Source organism: Triticum urartu, chromosome 5A, assembly GCF_056163025.1.
Source record: "Triticum urartu cultivar PI428250 chromosome 5A, HENAU_Tu73, whole genome shotgun sequence".
NCBI classification, from domain to species: Eukaryota; Viridiplantae; Streptophyta; class Magnoliopsida; order Poales; family Poaceae; genus Triticum; species Triticum urartu.
The window spans coordinates 391,283,725-391,302,247 of record NC_141877.1 but is presented as its reverse complement, the minus strand read 5'-3'; the positions used below and the strand labels follow the sequence as shown (position 1 = coordinate 391,302,247).

The 18,523-nt window shown below is 44.2% G+C and overlaps 2 protein-coding genes and 1 pseudogene across 3 annotated transcripts; all 3 read right to left on the bottom strand.

Annotated features, from left to right (window-relative positions):
- Positions 1-1,657: 1,657 nt before the first annotated feature.
- On the bottom strand, positions 1,658-11,782 carry LOC125509202 (CwfJ-like family protein / zinc finger (CCCH-type) family protein). The gene is made up of 12 exons (XM_087526166.1): positions 11,646-11,782; positions 5,981-6,043; positions 5,563-5,876; positions 5,213-5,492; positions 4,884-5,005; positions 4,635-4,756; positions 4,320-4,437; positions 3,604-4,022; positions 3,218-3,518; positions 3,035-3,131; positions 2,397-2,542; positions 1,658-2,178 (listed from the first exon to the last, which is right to left on the bottom strand). Exons 3-12 carry the CDS (start codon positions 5,653-5,655, stop codon positions 2,050-2,052), a joined length of 1,827 nt encoding a protein of 608 aa, XP_087382292.1. The 5' UTR covers positions 5,656-5,876; positions 5,981-6,043; positions 11,646-11,782; the 3' UTR covers positions 1,658-2,049.
- LOC147971538 (disease resistance protein RPM1-like) lies at positions 6,810-11,783 on the bottom strand (annotated as a pseudogene). The gene is made up of 2 exons (XR_015604742.1): positions 11,646-11,783; positions 6,810-9,827 (listed from the first exon to the last, which is right to left on the bottom strand). The product of XR_015604742.1 is annotated as a disease resistance protein RPM1-like (transcript).
- A 5,687-nt stretch (positions 11,784-17,470) lies between these two features.
- On the bottom strand, positions 17,471-18,061 carry LOC125556052 (uncharacterized). Its single transcript, XM_048718854.2, has one exon. It carries the CDS (start codon positions 17,964-17,966, stop codon positions 17,616-17,618), a length of 351 nt encoding a protein of 116 aa, XP_048574811.1. The 5' UTR covers positions 17,967-18,061; the 3' UTR covers positions 17,471-17,615.
- Positions 18,062-18,523: the final 462 nt, after the last annotated feature.

The following is an 18,523-nucleotide window of genomic DNA, read 5'->3' as shown; positions in this document are numbered from 1 at the left end:
TAAACTATATGTCATAAAAATCGCACCTTCGAAAAGCTCTTTCAAATACAAATCCAACAGTGTACTTTTTGTAGCATATATTCTATATCTTTTTAGTCATGAATCCACGCCCGAACCCTTGTTTCACTCACACTTTGCTTTGCGGTCTTCTTTGTCACCTTATATTTCTCTATGTTGACTCTTATCCAGGTATAGGTGCTAAAAATTCTTTTTTTCCTGCTTAATAGTTGTTTTGACATCATTTTTCCATAACCAAGTGTCTTTAGCTTCGTTTCGACTTCCCCTAGTCGCCCCAAACTTTTATGAAACCACCTTATGAACGCAAGTCGTCATGTTCATCCACATATTGTTTGTGTCATCCCCTTCCTCCCAAGATATATCCTTAATAACTCTCTCCTTGAAAGCCTGAGCTCCCCCCCCTCTCCCTTGAGCTTCCACTACTTGTCGTAGCAACTTTGACCATCGAGAAGCGAAAGTCCACCGCCACAAGGTTATGTTGAGGGACAACACTCTCTTCAGGTACCACCTTACAATCTAGGCAAGCACGCATGTCTTCTCTTCTCAAGTGGAAAAAATCAATCAGGTTAGTATTGACCACTACTAAAACTCAGTAGTTGGGATTCTCTCTTTTTAAAGAGGGTGTTAATACGATCATGTTGTAGGGTAAATCAAAGATTAAGGCTTCATCTCCTTCTTTTTGACAGGCATTTCCTCTTTTATTCGGTCATAAGGATCGTAGTATTGTTTACAATAGGAGGAATAACCGCATTTGGAGCGGTGTCCATCCAGAGATTTGGATGAGAGGATCTAGATATCCTAGCCAGTTCATAAACTGCTTGATTTCTTTCTCTATTACATTGACATGAGTAAGGTCAAGTGACATAAAAAGACAGTCATCAATCAAAGATGGCAAAAGCTATTGAAGAAGAGTAACCATCAATTAGGGCAGTAACAACCTCAGCATACCAGAGTTAGACCTCGTCGATCTTACTGTATCCAACTGTACGCGCAAGGTTCATTCCAAACTTCACTGCAACTGCCTCCGTTGTGAATGAGTCAAAGCAACTATCAATCTTTTCAGTGAGGCTACAATGAACTTTCCATGATGATCTCGAATGACTGCTCCAACCATCCCCTGGAGCGTGTCCACATCAAAACCCACATCCATGTTTAATTTAATGTAGCCATGTCTTTGTCTCAACCAAGCATCCGATCACACTTTGGCCTTCTCACTATATGAAATTAATATGCTGGTGAGATTTAGAAGCGTCCTCTCCTTGGTTCATGCTTTCGTAACCACAGCCCTATTCACCCCTTCAAAATCTATGATAGACGTACCCATGTGGCCACGTGGCCATTGAGGTCTTCTCAATTCACAACCTATGATAGACGTACCACATGGCCAATGATGTCCTCCTATGATGGGCTTCTCGCCAATAGGTCCACTGCCGATTTGCCAAAACTCCAAAGTAAGCAAGGATCCCATGTAGACATTTCCATGCAATTTTTTCTTTTCATTTTTTCCTGTAGGGAACACCGGTTAATGGTATTAGTTCCCACTCCATGTGATGTCACTTACGCCTTCAACATGTATAAGCAGTTTTTCGTCCCAGATGAACATCTATTACAAATTTATGACGAAAGCCGGATCATGATGGAGGGTGCGTCATAGATGTACATCTATGACAATAGATTTCTTGTTTGTTTGTTTTTTTGTTGTTCTAGAGTTCAAACAAAGAAGGGAGAGGAAAGCGGTACAGACTCAAATGGCAGGTTGAAAAAAAAATGGCTGGATTCAACCATCAACTGCCCAGTTTCCTCATCAATGAAAATTTCTTGTGACTGTCCGATTCTCATTTCTTGTAGTTATACCTGACCAACCTACGTACGGTCAGCTACAAAACCACGAATCCGCAGCAGGTTTTCGATCATGGCCCGGCTCACCTGTTGGGGACACGCTAGGACTTGTCTCAGTGGCTTAGCTTAAGAAGTCATGGACATCAGGCATGCATCATCAACCTCCAAGAGATAGGTGGCTTGAGCATGTTGTCATTCAGCAGGATCAAACTCGTGGAACCCTTGCTTAAAATCATCCACCATCTTAACTTCTTCTTCCTTGGAAAGCTTACAGTTCCTCCAGTCTGCACGGTCTGCCATGCTTAACAATCCCGCCAATACCTGTCACAAGTACATGGAAAGACTCAGCTGCAGCTGTAGGATCGCACTCGTGTATTGGTCAAACATCAATTTCAGGCATCGCCTTGTAGGCGAGTTATGCCTTGGGATTAACCAAGTAAGTTACTGAAGTATGTCTTAAGATTGACAAAGTTAGGTTGCTGAGGTATCAGGTTATCATCTGAAACTAAAAAATGGATCAATAATCATCTCTGACATACCTCACGTCCAAACTGGGCAGGGAACTTCTCACCACTGTCAATTATATGCAAGAGTAGTGTGCCATCTGGGAGCTCTACATAAAACAAGCCCGATTTGCCGTCATACTGCGACCTTAACAGTTCTCTACCTTGGTTAGCATCACCATCTGTCATAAGCCAAAACAAAAAGGAGCTTAGCAATAGAATACATGCACAAACTTTTTATTTTAAAAGAAAGGATATACAGCTATAGTTTACTTGTGATCAGAGTTAAGACCATTTAATCGATAGAACAAGCTGAAAAGGCTATTTACAAAGGACAATGATTTGCAACCCATTAATTTCAGTTATCTAATCCCCAGAACAATGACTTGACATGAGACCGAGATCAACCTATGTTTACAATTCGAAGGCTTTCTGAAAGTAGCAGTATCATATGTAGAAGTAATATTGGCATCACAATAAGAAAATGCCGCCCAATAGGAAAATTGGTGGAAAGATCAATATGTTTCTGGAAGTTTCTTAAACAGGAAATAATGACGAGTAGGTAACCAGGACAAGGCATGTATCTTGCTGCATGGATTGAAAGAATGTGCCTATGTTTGTGTCTTTCCTTTACATTAAGTCGGGCCATATAAAAAAATTACATAATGGCGCACCTGGATTCACAACAGAAAATTCAAATCCCAGTCGTTGGGCTGCTAGGTGAAAGATCTTCTTAACATTAGCTGCCTTTGACAATGGTACAGGGACAGCCTTCACAAAGAAATTTGGTCGATTAATATCCAATGTAACAAAAAATGAAATGCATGGAACAAATCATACTACAGAGGTATCCTTACCTGAAGGTTTGCATGGCGAGACTGCTGTGAAACCCACTCAAAATATACTGCTGCTTTTCCTCGTTTCTCAAAATACTTGCCCAGTGAATCCTTATATCTCCTGAGCTCTGCCTCAGGTTCCACAGGCATCGCTATTGTAGTAGGGAAGTGTTCAACCGGTATCACTAGAACATGGTCCGGAACAAGTGGTCCCTTTGCAAGCGCACAGTAGTAACCATCTCCGATACTAATAACAAGATGTGACTCGACATCTGGACTTGACAAACAGAACCAGCAACTGCTCTCAACACGTCGTCGTTCACTATAGTTAACAAAATTATAGGATGAGTACCACAACTGATTACTGAATGCATGAGAGAGAGAGAGATTCGGATAACTCCTCTCACCTACGGGGTTTTGCATCCCTTGCAGCAGCCTCTTCAGTAAGGCTGTGAGCAAACCTGCATTCAGGGCCCCTCTCACATTTTCCCTTGTTTAAAAAATCAAAACAGACATTTCTCTGACAGTGTTCCCTGGCTTCTTCATCGTGCCTGAAGTTGCATTTACTCCCTCGAGGACAGGACCCTGAGGATGTATATTTGAAACACAATAGACTTCCATCAGTTTGCCCTTGTCGTTGCCGCTTGACATCATAACGCCAATATTGCAAATCCGTGCTTTCAGCAGGACGCTTTGGAGTATCTTCAGCATGAACAGATTTTGCTGGAGCAGCATATGGTGATAAAGTAGCATTTGGAGGTCTCGCATGAATATCAGCACTGGACATGGTGGATGCTGGAGTAGGAGAAATCGCATGAATAAATTTCTGAAAAGTATATGCAATAAGGAGTAGCCAATTAATGACTTGATAGTTAAACAGGTTATCAGTGCAGCAGCACATTTACACTGGAAAAATATATTATAACAGAAGATTTACATAACTTAAGTTAACAGCAGCACGAGATATATGTGAACAAAAGAATGGATCTTATTTTTGAAACTGAATGGCAGGAGGAAAAGTCTTAAACCGTGAAAGCAATAAAGGGCAGAATGTAGTGGCATAACAGAAGTATACACGGAAAAGTATTTTAGGACAAGTTGACTTTGTTAAGTATAAGTATACCTGCTTCTCTTTGTTACCCACATTAGCAAGTCCAATGAAACGGGTAACATGGGGAGAGGAATCATTCACATAAGGTTCCCTTGCATAAAATACACCTTTAGTACCTGCAATGTGATATCTGCAAGAAACAAATCATGTCACATATTTTGGGAATTTGGCACACTTCTGTTTTCTGGTTTAAAATAAAAAAGGGAAAAGATAGGATGGTGGCATAGAATCTCAGTGTATGATATCAACATTTACAAAAATTCAAATTAGTTTCAAGGAGGCGCTAGCCTCAACAATTAAGCTACTATATGAGTCTAGAAACCAAACCTTGGCTTAATCTCGGCAACCAATTCGGCAACAACAGGATCATACCCCTGAGGATCTAAGACCTGAGGAGGCACCTTAGAAGTATCAGCACCATCCACCACTCCAGCTGGCCATTCGTTAGTACATCTCATAATCGTCAAGGGAACCAATTATGCATGATTGATGCTTTCAAAATTGACAATAAAAAAATTCTTGGTATTAACACTCGTAGATATTTAAAAGAATGTTAAACTGGAACAAAGGATATGTCAAGAACAAATCAACAATTCCTGGCTCTTCGGCAAGAGCCCGCAGGGCATCAACATCATCCTGGCTGTAGCAGCCAGGCCCTCCTAACCCTTTCCTTCCGGACAAGTAAGCCACCGATAAACCTATGAACAGAAGGGGAAAGCAATCAATGGCAATTAAAACAAGCATGCCATACAAATGATCTCATATGCTCGTTGTCAGGTAAATCAGCTCACATTGTCACATGAAATGGTTTATCAGCTAGGAGTACAAAAATGTAGCAAGTGAGCACGACTCTTGCTGAAGTAATCTACTGATAGCTCGGTTAACCAAACAAATTAGGGAGAGACCGTGGAGGTTGAAGAGGGCGCTGCCCTTGAGCCAGAATAGGTTGGGGCATATCTCGATGCCACCGGGGTTGAATCCTCGGGCGTCGGCAGCAGCCTTCGAGAGGAGGCGAGGCGCAGTGGGGCCGTAGTCGCCGGTGAAGTAGGTCGGGATGGGCACGGCGGCCCGTCCCTCCAGATAGTCCGCGACGTCCCCCGGCGGGCTGTCCCCCTCGGCGGCCTCGGGCGGGAAGAACTGCCCCACACAGAGCAGCGCGTGGAACGGCCCCGTCGACTGGTTCACCTGGGGCGCACGGATACACGAATGAGAAGACGAAACCAGCTAAAATGCCAGGTTAGGGAGCGGAGGATACCGATTTGACGCGCTTGAAGAGCTGGTGCAGGCGGCCGTGGGCATCGCCGGCGAGGAGGATCCGCGGCGGCGCCGGTGACGGGGCGGCGGCCATGAGGGGTTTGAGCAGGTTTTTCCTTGCAGCGGAGGGTGGGGGAAGAGACTTCTCGATCTGTGGCCGCTTCGGGCTAGGCCCGTTACGGTTCAGGTCATCTCCCAGTGTGGCCTGGCCCGTTACGGTTCAGGTCATCTCCCGTGTGGCTGGCCCGTTACGGTTCAGGTCATCTCCTCGTGTGGCTGGCCCGTTACGGCTAGGCTCCAATTGTGATTTGACTTCTGAAAAATTCACCATTTGGACTTGGTAATTTCCTTTTCCTTCAAAACTAAGGCAAAACAGTTACCAAGATCCTTTGGGTGTCTCTCTTAGGAAAAACATTTACCTGTTGTATTACTCCCTTCCTCTGGGTTTATTAGACCTCTCTTGTTTTGGATCAAACCTTGACCTTAGATTTAACAAGCAAAATATAAGTTACATACCAAAAAACAATATTATTGAAAACTTTCTTTCAAATACAAATCCACCAATACAATTTTTGTGAGATACAACTTATATTTTGTTAGTTAAATCTATAGTCAAACTTAGATACAAAATATGAGGGGTGCCAATAAACCCGGACGGAGAAAGTAATTATGTTGGTTGCCTAATAAATTAATAGAGAAAACAGATGAAAATCGATACAACATGTGCAAGTCGAATCCACTTTTTAGAGACAACAAGGCAAACACGAGAAATGAACATTATAATCGACACACAAATCAATGGTGACTCGCTCCGCCAATCTAGCTGACCTCACACCATATGCCCGAGAGAAGAAGCCAAGATTGTTGTGGGAGGAGTAGATCCGGGGCTATCTCGTGGAGGCAAGAAAGCTTTTGGAGAGGATGCAATTGCTAACTTCCTCGCTGCCAGCATCACTTGGATAGGCAATGACAGATCTAACGCCCTTGAAGTTGATAGTGACCATATGAGAGGTGAAGAGGAAGTGGTCGGAAGGAAGAAGTTGGGAGGGTTTGACGGGAGGGGTTCGTCGGCACCAAGCCACTGACTGCCATGGCTAAGGTGCATGGTTGAGATGCAACATATAGCTATTTTATGAGAAAATTAACCGCCAACTTGTAAACTTCAGTATTCACAACTGATTACATGTAACCATCTATTGTCTTCCATATGTGTGATACAATTCTTTGGAGAATAGAAAGTCACCTTCATGATGAGAAAAGACGAATGAATCGCGATATTTATATACTCCAATATAGTCATCAAAGTATACAGAACATACAATTTGTTACAACTATTTTTGCCAAAAAAACATACAATCTGTTACAACCATTTTGAGATAAAGGTAGGCCAGACGCAATACCTACCCTATTTAGCACATATTTCTTGTCCAGCCTAGAAAAACGAGGTAAGAACCCATTAGTGGAATGTACTTTATTCATTTCCTGAAAATCCAACATAAACCTTCTTGATGTGACTAATCTTGCTCTGGTGTACCTCCCATTCTTCTTCTGACTGAATCTTCTCAAGAAAGTCATCAACCGTGATCTCGAGCTGCAACGTTTCGAGCTTGTGGAGGAACTCAACACCTTGAGGCAGCTCCTTCAGTGTTGGACAACCTGTTACCGTAAGGCGGACCAGGTTCACCATAGAGCCTTCTTCTATCTCAATCCGCCTGAGTTGTGATGCACCGTGTACCACAAGCGACTGAAGTTTGGGAAATGATCCTGCAGAGAACGACATATCCTCACCTTGAAACGCCTGCAGAATACAGAGCGACAACAAACAATCTGATTGGAGGTAGCGGAAGAGATCTTGATTTATCATTGAGAACCATAGATGGAGATGAGTGATGTTCTCAAGGCATCGGATGGAAGTGAAGAGGTTATGTGCTGTCGCCTGCCCCAGCAGACCCCCAACCTCGAGCTTCTGAATTGTTTGGGGCAGCTGAACAGACGAAAGCTGAAGCGCTTCATCACCTTTCGAGGACACCAAAAGATGTTGAAGTTTAGACAGCTTGGAGATGGCACTGCACAAGCTTGCAGACTGGCCTGATCTTATATCTGTAATGCCAAGCGTCCTCAACTCGGACAAACATGCAATGCTCTGCAACATCTCGTCATTTGCTTTAAAATTTTGAAGGGTCTGCAGACTAGTGGAATGCCATTTGCCTCGAGGAGCAGCTACACCAGTGGATACCACGACATTGCTGTCAGTATCATCTCGGATTCCAGATGCAAAGAGATGCCTCAACTTCCGGAGCCTTGTCATTTCTTCTGGCAGTGATGTAATTTTTGTGTTGTAAGCATCCAGTACTTCTAAGTTCTGTATTTTTTTTTATTTCTTTAGGAAGCACATCAATTTCAGTTCCTCGCAAACCCAAAAATCGCAGATTAAACAGGCTGAACACTTGAACAGGTATACTTTTTATTGGAATGCCATGTAGGTCCAAAACTGACAACAACTTGAGTGATGTGAGTGAAGCACTTAGAGCATCTATAGGGACACATTTGTCAAATACAAGTAACGATCGCACATGTGTCATCTCATGACTTGAAAGCGTAGAATCAGCACTCTGAATTGACATCCTTCGTGCTTTGCCTAGTAAAGAGGTTGTTTTTGAGCAGTCATAAACAGCAGAAAACATCTCCTCTTTCGATTTTGATAGAGCAAGAACACGGACCACGTCATGCATTCGACATTCACGAACTCGTCCAAATTCGTTTCTCTTAGTAACTTGTAGCAGGCACCGGTTAACTAGCTCATTCAGGTAATCCTCGGCAATCTCTTCCTCTGTTCTTGTTTCAGTTCTTTTAATGAATCCCTCTGATACCCAGAATCTGATCAGCTTCTTCCTTCTGATCCTGTAGACCTCTGGAAACAAACTACAAAACAGGAAACAGTTCTTTAAATTGTGTGACAGATCCTCCAAGCTAACCTTCAAAATGAGGTTCATATCAAGGATCGAATTGCTCGTTAGCTGCAACTCAATATCTTTCTGCACTTTCTCCCATTCATAACTAGTCTGACTTCTGAAGGACAAGAGGCGTCCTATGCACACAATAGCTATTGGCAAGCCGTCACAACTCTCTACAATTTTCTGACCCGATGCTTCCAGTTCTCGAGGACAACTTTTATCTTCCATTTTCCAAAATGCTTCTTTGCAGAACAAATCCCATGAATGCTGGCTTTCTAATGGTCTCAGATCAATTATGTACTTGTCTTTTGCTAGTGATGCGACGTCATGGATCCTTGAAGTAAGAACTATCTTACTGGAACCATCTCCACCAGCAAACGCATCACGGATTTCGAACCAAACATTAGCATCCCATAGATCATCCAAGACGAGGACATATCTTCTACTATGAAGATAACTTTGCATAATCTCGACTAGGCTTTCACGATCCATGGAATCGATGCCTTCAGATAGTGTTACATTGTGATCCTTCTTGCAGAACTTTTTCAGTATCTGTCTTAGCAAATCAACGGACCTACAGTGTTGTGAAACTGTAATGAATGCATGTCTCTCAAATCTTGGCTTGATAATGTTGTAAACATGAGTTACAAGAGTAGTCTTTCCGACTCCACCCATGCCCCACACAGAGATCACCATGTTCTGCTGGATCTCATCTGTTAGCCATCCAATCAGCAAGTCCCTGTTATGCTCAATCCCAACCGGACAATCAGCTGTTACAAGGCCAGCAGATTCTGATGGTCCCAATTTTTTATCTTGTGCTTGAGGTTGTTGTACCTTGCTAATTCCTTCTGTGTTGAACATCTTAACTCTTTCTACGGCAATTTTTAGGCTGGCTTTGATTCGCACAAGCCGAAAGGCAAGGCGGTGCCATGTCCTGATGCGCCTGAGCTTCCGTATTGCCCTGGAAGCGGCTCCACCATGATCGTCGCAGAAATTGCAGCTGAACTCATCAACAACATCCTCGATGCCAAAGGAAAGCGTCCGTACCTTCCTAACAAATGTTGCCATTGTTTCGTCGTGGTCTCTGAGCCTCTCAGAAACCTGCAGGAAGGTCTGCATGCACTCCAACTCATCCTTGATCTCCTCCATCTCACTGAAGAGCCTTCTCAAAGCAGTCACTTCATGAGCGATGCATGATCCACCAAATGTTGCCGCCTGAGTTGCTAAGGCCACTCCCAGCTTGACCATCAGTGAGGCAACAATGCCTTCTGCCATGCCTAATAGCAGCAAGTGGTTCTTGGGAACTTGCTTCCTGTGATAATGGAAGGTCAATAGCAGATCATCTTTGACATGGGATTATAGTGCTCGAAGATAAAAGTCATATAATTTATCTTCGTTTTTCTTCCAAGATGATTTTTAACTTAACAGATGAGATCACATGAATGTTGGCTTTCTTTTTTTTAGAAAAGGAGGATGACCCCCGGCCTCTGCATCTGGGCGATGCATACGGCCACTTTATTAATTATTCTCACAAGACCTTACAAAGTCATACAACAGTAAGACTAAAGCCGCCATCTAAGCAACAAACTGTCGCTACATCTATCCAGTTGATGAAGGGGCGCAGATAGCCTGGGCCTAATACCAAACAGATATCGCAGCCAAGCCTAACATCTAAGACCTGAGACCCCAACCTAGCCACTTGTCGGGTCTGGGGCACACACTGGTCCGGCGTGCTCTCAGAGGCCGCCACCGCCAACTGCCACCGCTCCATCTTCAGAACTGTACTGATGCATCAACCTTGCTCGGTCTAGCTATCGTCGACGCCACCACGGCGCCCAACGGCACCTCCTCCCTGCGCGCAAACAGCTGAGCACGTCGCGGTCGCCACTGATACACCTCAGCGCCATGCTGCCAAGTACCACCAGCCGACACAGCTTGAAGTCCTTGGAAGATCTGTCGTGCGTAGCACCTGCCGACCAGGCATGACAAAGCGTAGCACCTGTCGGTCAGGCATGACTTGACATCTCCGCCGAAGCTCCATGCAAGACGAAGCCGCTCCACCTCCTGCCTCTGACTTCCAGCGCTGCTCCACAAACGATGCTCCCAAGAGAGAAACGACACCGCAGTGCCGCCATCGTCCGATCTGGAAAACCAAATCCTGGGGTTTCCCCCGAAGCAGCACGAGTGGGTCGACAATAGTTACAAAACGATGCCTTCATCAAGGTAACGGCGCAGAACGCCGCTATCGTCCACCATCGGCTCGGTTTTCACCGGCAACTATGTCTCCCCGACTCGCAGCCGGGACTAGATTACAGATCTCGAGATCCGATCATCCAGTCTCAGGTCGACCACCTCCGACGTAGGAGATGACCACCACCACCATAGTCCTCGTGATGCGATACAGACCCGGAGTGCTTCAGCGAGCCGTCGCCGAATCCGATGAGATGCGGCAGTTTGAGGACGTAACGGCAGCCGCCCGCCTAGACCCGAAGGTCCTAGATCGAGCCCGGGACGCGCCCCGGCCGCCGCTGCCGCCATCTCGTACTACTCCCGCCGGCTGCAGCCAAACCCCCCGCCGCGCCCCGGCCGCCGCTGCCCGCCATCCTCGTCGGGAGGGAGATCCAAATCAGGCCGCCGCCGCCTCAGATCTCGGGACGCCAGAGGAGGTCTGCCGCCGCCGTGCCACGGGGCCTTCGCCCAGCGACGTTGCCGGCGGCGGCGAAGGGAGGGGGATGCACGGGGAGTTGAGGGGAGGTTGGGATGTGGCCGCCCGGTGCGGCCCGGCGGCCGCCGCACGGGGTCGGGAGGAGGGGTCTCTGTTTCCTAATGGTTCAAGATCAAATTTGCAGCTGTCTGAAGTTGTGAACACCTTTCAGGCTACAATCTGAACCTAACAGAATTCAGTAACGGAAGTTACCAAAATTCAGATTACGGATAGGAGAAACAAAGCTCAAATAATAAAGGTCGATGTCCAACTGGTCACTATTAATAGCTGTTAAGACAATTGTTCACATGAGCAGAGCCATTCAGATGTGCTATCAATAACATCAGTGCACAACAATAATACATATTCAGGCTAAGGAAAGATGTTAGATATAGCAAGAAAACAGACAGAGAGGAGAGAACTCACGTCCGTCGATCCGCTGTCTTCGGCAACCTCTAAGCCGCCGCTACGCGGCTAATTTGCTGGTGAGGTCTCCGAGATGCGATGCGTCTCCATGGACCAGGGCGCACCGAATCATGGAATATGGGGGCGGAAGAATGCTGCGCAACTCAAAGCTAAACACACGGCACGCGAGCCAAAGCCGCACACTGCAGCTTCCTCCTCCTTGCGCGGGCACGCGCTGCGACCTTGCTGGGAGCGAAGCCGCGGCGCAGACTTGCGCGCTGCTGCTGCGTTGATTTCGCTGCCCACAAAGTCGTCCTTGTACGCGGAGAAGAGGGAGGCGGCCGCATTCACTCGATCTGAAACAAGGTGCCCACTCTGCCTCTCCCGGGTGCGCGTTTACTCTATAGGCTATAGCTACAGAGGCGAATCACTCGACCCAGGTTTTAAACAGATTAAAAAAAATCGGAAAATGTCTTTATTTCGTAATTTTTTAAATAAATGTAAGCAGCTCAAAAGAAGCAGTACATGAACTTTAAAAGTTTTTATTCGTGAATTTAATAAATACCCACAAATTTAAAATATATTCATGAATTTAGAAAAAATCTTTGTAAATTTTACAAAATAATCACGAAATTAAAAAATGTTCACGAAATTTTTAAAAATATTCAAGTTTTTTTAAATGTTTCAAGAATTTAAAAGGATGTTTTATGAATTTATTAAAAAATGAAAAAATAGAATAGAAACATGTAATCAAATATAAATAAGTTGTCCCTTCGGGGACATCCGATAAAATATAAACAAGAAAAAAGGGAAAAGTAAAAAACTAAAAGAAAACCGATAAATCCAATAAAGAAAAGCATAGAGAAAAACACAGACAAAACCTTTCCAAAACAAAAAGAACCAAACCAAACCACAGGGAGCCTGAGTGGGTCAGCCCATGCCGCAGGATAGGAGTTGCCGTGAAAAGTAGCTCTACATACACTAAAAAATGGAGCTGTAAGTTCAAAAAAAAAGGAGCTGTATCTTCAACCCCTGCTCCTCAAGAGAAGGAGTTACTCAAAAAAAAACACTCCTCGAGAGAAGGAAAGGGTTCGAAGAAAGGCAATCCATGAGCATGAAAGTCATCTTAAGCTCCTGATGAACATAAAAACCCAAAAAGTGAAAAATTAAATTCAAACAATTCTGAAAAAGTTGAGACGAACTTTGACAAATGTTTCCCGTGCTTGCAAAATTTCATCTGAAATGATATTCGTGAAAGTCCTGGCAAAAAAAAAATCAGCACTCAAAAATGCTTTTGAAAATAACACTTTTGGAGCGTCAATTTTTTCTTTCACGACTTCCACAAATGTTATTTCATTATGAATTTTTGTGAGCACACAGAATATTTGTAAATGTTTGCATCCAAAAAAAATAGAATTATTTGAGTTTCTTTTCAATTTTCTCAGATTTTACTGTTCACCGTGAGCTCATTTGAGCTCAAGCTCAGAGACACCACGTCCATATGGTTGATTTAAAAAAAAAAGAGAAGGAAAGACTTCTTGTTAAACTTGATCATACATCAGGACGGGCCGGAATTGTAAAAGCTCGATCCTGAAACTACAAGCCCGAGCCTGACCTGAAGCCCGAAAATAGCTATTTTCTGATGGAAAGACAGGAGGAAGGATCGAGGGAGTGGCTTTTTGCCCTTCATGACCGTCTTGATAAGGAGTGCTTTGTACGGCTGATTGCTACCATGTGTGCGATTTGGGTAGCGAGGAGAAAAGCGATCTATGAAGATATATATCAATCACCGCATGCCATAAATGGTTTCATCACAAGCTATCTGGTTGAAGTTAGTGCAATCAATGCAAAAATACCAAAAGTGAGTCCTGCGGCCATCCCAAGACCGAACCAGTGGCAAACACCGGTAGCGGGATGTGTTAAGGTTAATGTTGATGTTGCGGTGTTGAGACGAGCTAAGTGTGGTGTTGTTGGGGCAGTATGCCGTAGTGCGGATGGGACATTCTTGGGAGCTTCTGTAATGGTCCTCAATTTTATTGCAGAACTACAGACTTTGGAGGCGGTTGCAATCAGAGAAGCACTAGATCTCTCAGATGATCTCTATGAAAGGAGGATACATGTGGCCACGGACTGCAAGGTAGCACGAGCCTGGCCTCAAAAGCAAGTCAAAGCCCAAAAGACCAGACCAAACGTTACTTTTTAGCCACGCACGTGCAAGCCCGACCCAAAAACCACGAAAATAGAAAAGCCCGAGCTTGGCCTGAATTCTCTTTTGGGCTATAAAATGAAATTCGAGCCTGGGCCAAAAGAAGAGCCCGGCCCCGAACAATTTCAATTTCAATTTGCAAGGCTCACTATCTTGGGAACATGCAAATATAGCTATGTCCACATTAAACTCTGTCAAATTTATGTTCTCAATGTAGAATCAACCAATGCATGAGGGGTGAGAGGGCCATGCATGTAGCATTAATATATTTTAGCACTTAAATAGGCCTTCCTTAATGTGATTTACAAGATAAGCCCAGTAAACCAGAAAGGAGGGAGTACATCAAGAACCTTTTGACGTTGCACAAAAGCTATTACGTACTTTACGACCCAGTCTGTTGTCTTTTTTTTGGGTCGGGCACGTGTAAGGCTGTCCATGATCAGGTATGGTTTTTGTCAATGGCATCTGCGCAGACCCATGGCAGAGAAGAGCCAAATATATGGAAAAATCTTATTAAACCTACATTATTTTGGTGTTGTTGCGAGGCGGGGATGTGCAAATCAATAATTTTTTCGGGAAACAAGGGTTTTCGTTTGGCCCCTGCATTTGACGATGCATACATCCACAATTATTAAGCTCAAAATAACCATAGAGTCGATGAGAGGTACTACCTCCTTTTTGGGGGTATTAGGCCCACACGTATCCCTAATTGATAATTTAATCAATATAATAGATCCCAAAATTTATATGACTAGAAAATAAACCATTTAAAGTTTCTAATGATATATTCATGTGATATATAAATCATACCTTGTTACTAAAATCATTAATTTATGGATACACGTATGACTAATAAGCCAGAAAGAAGGTAGTATGAAGAATAAAAAAATTAGCAACACACTCAAACCAACCGAAAACTAAAAAGAAAGATGACAACAACAAATCATGTCACTAGATCGCATGAAGCTCGGCTGCACAAATCTTTATAGGTATGTAGCAAGACAACTAATCAGGTATGTAAGTTTGAAACGTAAGATTTGACGAAAATTAAAATATTGGGATAGGGGATTTGCTATATGAGCAACAACGATTTCCCTAAATTTTCTTAGGAAAATGGGATAGGGAGAAGATTTTGCACTTTTAAGATAGGGGGAACTGCTAGAGATGCTCTTAGATCTCATCCCCAAGGTCAGAGTTTGTTGGTCGTTTTCGTGTGGGTTGGCTAGCGTGCATGGACTCTTTGAATCCCTTCCTTTGAGGCGTTGAGTTTGAGTCGTCTTGGCTGCATCAGCTTGTCGTGCCATGGATCTAGTTTGGCTAGATTGTGGTTTTTAGGCGAAAATGAGGAATGGAGTACGAGCTCCATGGAGCTATTTTGTTAAAAAAATGGAAATCACATTTTGAAGCTTTAAGAAATTCTAGAAAAATCATACACATTCATATAGTGTAAAATTTAAAAAATGATATACATTATGGTGAGAGCTACACTAAAAGAAAAATCATGATTTTGAAAATGGTTAATGGTACACCCACTGTTCCCTATTAAAAATGCATGAATTTGTCTTTTTTGTCTAGCTCACACCATAATGTATTTCATTCTCAGACTATATACACATGTAGAATACATCCATATGAAAGTGTAGATTTTTTTAGAATTTTTGGAACTTAAAAAATGTGATTTTTGAATATTTCATAAAAAAGAGCTTTATGGAGCTCGTTCTCCAAAACGCCATATTCTTTTTGAATTATGGTTGTAACTGTGGTTTTTAGTCTGGTTTCCCCGGAACTTCTTATTTAATGGGTGATCCATTATCTCCGTTTCTATTTCTCTTTGTGGCTGATGCTTTGTCTGCTCCTGTCAACAAAGCAATTATGGAGGAGCGACTGGATGGTGTGAAGATATGTCGACGTGCTCCGGTGATATCACACTTATTATTTGCGGATGATTCTTTATTATTTTTCCGGGCTACAGAACAACAAGCTACAGTGATTAGAGGTTTGTTGAACACTTATGAGGAAGCTACGGGTCAACTCATCAACCCTTCAAAGTGTTTCATCCTTTTCTCTGATAATTGTTCTGAGCAAGTGGCTACTGAGGTCCAGAGAACTCTGGATATAACAAAAGAAGTTTTTGAACCAAAGTATTTGGGTCTTCCTGTGCCGGAAGGAAGGATGCATAAAGGGAGATTTGAAACTCTCCAAGATAGCCTTAGGAAGAGGCTGGTAGATTGGAGCGAGCAGTATATGTCTACAGATAACAAGGAAATTTTAACAAAATCGGTTGCCCAGGCTATTTCCACCTATGTTATGAGTGTTGCCCAGGCTAGAACGTGGATAGTGGGAAAGAATGGCTTCTACATGTTCTAGCAAAGTGCAATGATCAATCACGGGACCTGGTAATTCTTCTAATCTGGAGGATATGGCAATTAAGAAATGATGTGGTGCATGGCAAGGATGTACCATCAATTGAGATTACCAAGGAGTTTCTGGATATCTATTATAAATCTCTTGGTCTCACGAGGAAATATAGTATGGATGAGATTATAAAAGGTAAAATGCTACTACAAGAGGAGACACCACGTCAGATGGTGCATCATGTGGTGCCTCCTGCCCCTTGGCCACCGCCACCATCAGGATGGACAGCTTTGCCCGTCGATGGTTCCTTCTCCGGCAGGATGGTAGCGCAGGAGTTGGTATGATCCTACACCAAGAGGATGGATCGGTTATATTTTCTGCATACCAAGTTATTTTTCACTGCAATGAGGCACTTGAGGCGGAGATACATGCACTTTTGCAAGGTATGGCCCTTGCTGCACAACATACGGATCGTTCAGTGATAGTACAAGCGGATTCCTTAGAGGTTCTCTCAATACTCGTAGGTGATAATTGGTCTCGTTCAGCTTATGGACACTTAGTTGCTGAAATCAAGGCGATGATGATTGGTAGGGAGTTTATTCCTCAGAAAATCAGTAGAGCTCAAAATAGGGTAGCAGATTGTATGGCAAATTATAGCCGAGCCGAGTCGTGTACTGCGGTGTGGATGAGCAGATGTCCTCCATGTTGTGAGGATCTATTGCCACTCGATTGTAACCCTTTGATTCATGAATAAAACTCCTTAGTTGCGCAAAAAAAAAATGGGCTGGCAAAGTTTTTTCCCTTGTTCCTCGCAAAAAAAAAGTTTTTTGCCTTGAAAAAATGTTCGGCGCTGCAAAGTCGTTTTTAAAAGAGATCACGGCATGATTCACGCCCTTTGTGCATCCATAATTTCTGCCGGCCGATTGCTATGCACATCTTCTTTCCTTGTTCTATTGTGTAGTACAGTTTGGGTCGCATCAGGAAATTCGCGTGCGTGCTAGGATGTGTTTTTCGTGAGTCTTATGTTTTTGCTCCCTGCGTGTTCGGTGTTCCGTTGTTTGGAAGATTCGCCGTGGCTGGTGCTTGGGCGTCCTTGTGCATCGCAAGACTTGCTTCAAATTTTTGTCGTTGGATGTGTGTCGTCTTCTTATATTTAACAACGAAACTGATCGAGCTGCTATATAAAGCTTTGTTGTCAGTTTTGTCATGGTATGTGCATGAAAACACGACCTTAAAACCAAGACAATGTGAACTGTTTCACAAAAAGAAAAACAATGTACTACGGATCATTTGTTTCTTCCAAGCCCACATATATCGCATAATGATTAATCAAGGTAGCATCAATACAAGTCAAATTCAGCCGATCAACATAACCGAATTCCCTACAAAAAAAACATAAACTGACTGTATAAAAAGCTTTACTACTGTACTTAGAAGTGATTAGCCCTGTAGCCTGCGAAGAGGTTGAAGAGCGCCTGGTCGCCGAGGTGGTGGGCGGCGTGGATGAGGTCGATGGCCGCGTCGTGCGTCAGCCCGCGGACGAACTCGCCGTCGAACTCGCCGCCGTCCACGCCGCAGGCCTCCGCCTCCGCGCGGGCCTCGTAGTACGCCGCCGCCGTCGCCAGGCCCTTGCCGGAGACCCCTCGCGGCAGCTCCACCACGCGCTCCCCGGCTTCCAGCGCCGCCGCGACGCGCCCCGCCCGCTGCGCCAGCAACGCCGGCAGCTCGACCCGGACGAGGTCCTCGCACCGTACCAGCACCGTCTGATCCTCCTCGGCCATCGGCACTATCCTTCCCTCGCTGAGTTCGCTACCACCTAGCTAGGGCTTTGCGTGCGCGGGGCTTCCAAAGTTGCGGTGGCGATGATTTAGGTTGGTTTTTCTCGCTGGGCGCCACGAGGGGTGGTGCGCGTATGTATATATGGGTGCGCGCCACACACGACACGGGATCAGGTCCGACTCGGCCTGTGGGAAGAGAACGTAGTACGTGTGATGCTCGGATCGATCGAGCTGTGGCCCCGTTCCTTGGCATGATCGGAAAAGGGACGGCTCTGAGTCGATTTCTTTTGCAGCAAGAACATGAAGCCCCGTTTGTTTCGCTACTTCCGATACAAAAAAGTTTCTGTTTCGCCCATGGTATGGCCGTTGACGATATAGGATGATGATTGAAACGCGTGCCTTTGTATTCATTTGGAGATTGGATTCTCTATACTCCCGGCTGCACCTACACTGAGTGGATTTAGAAGAAGAAAACAATACAAAACAGAATCGGAAAATTCTGAATTTTTTGGATATCAAACATGATCCCAACTTTTAGCTTTTTGCAAAGTTTCGTACAC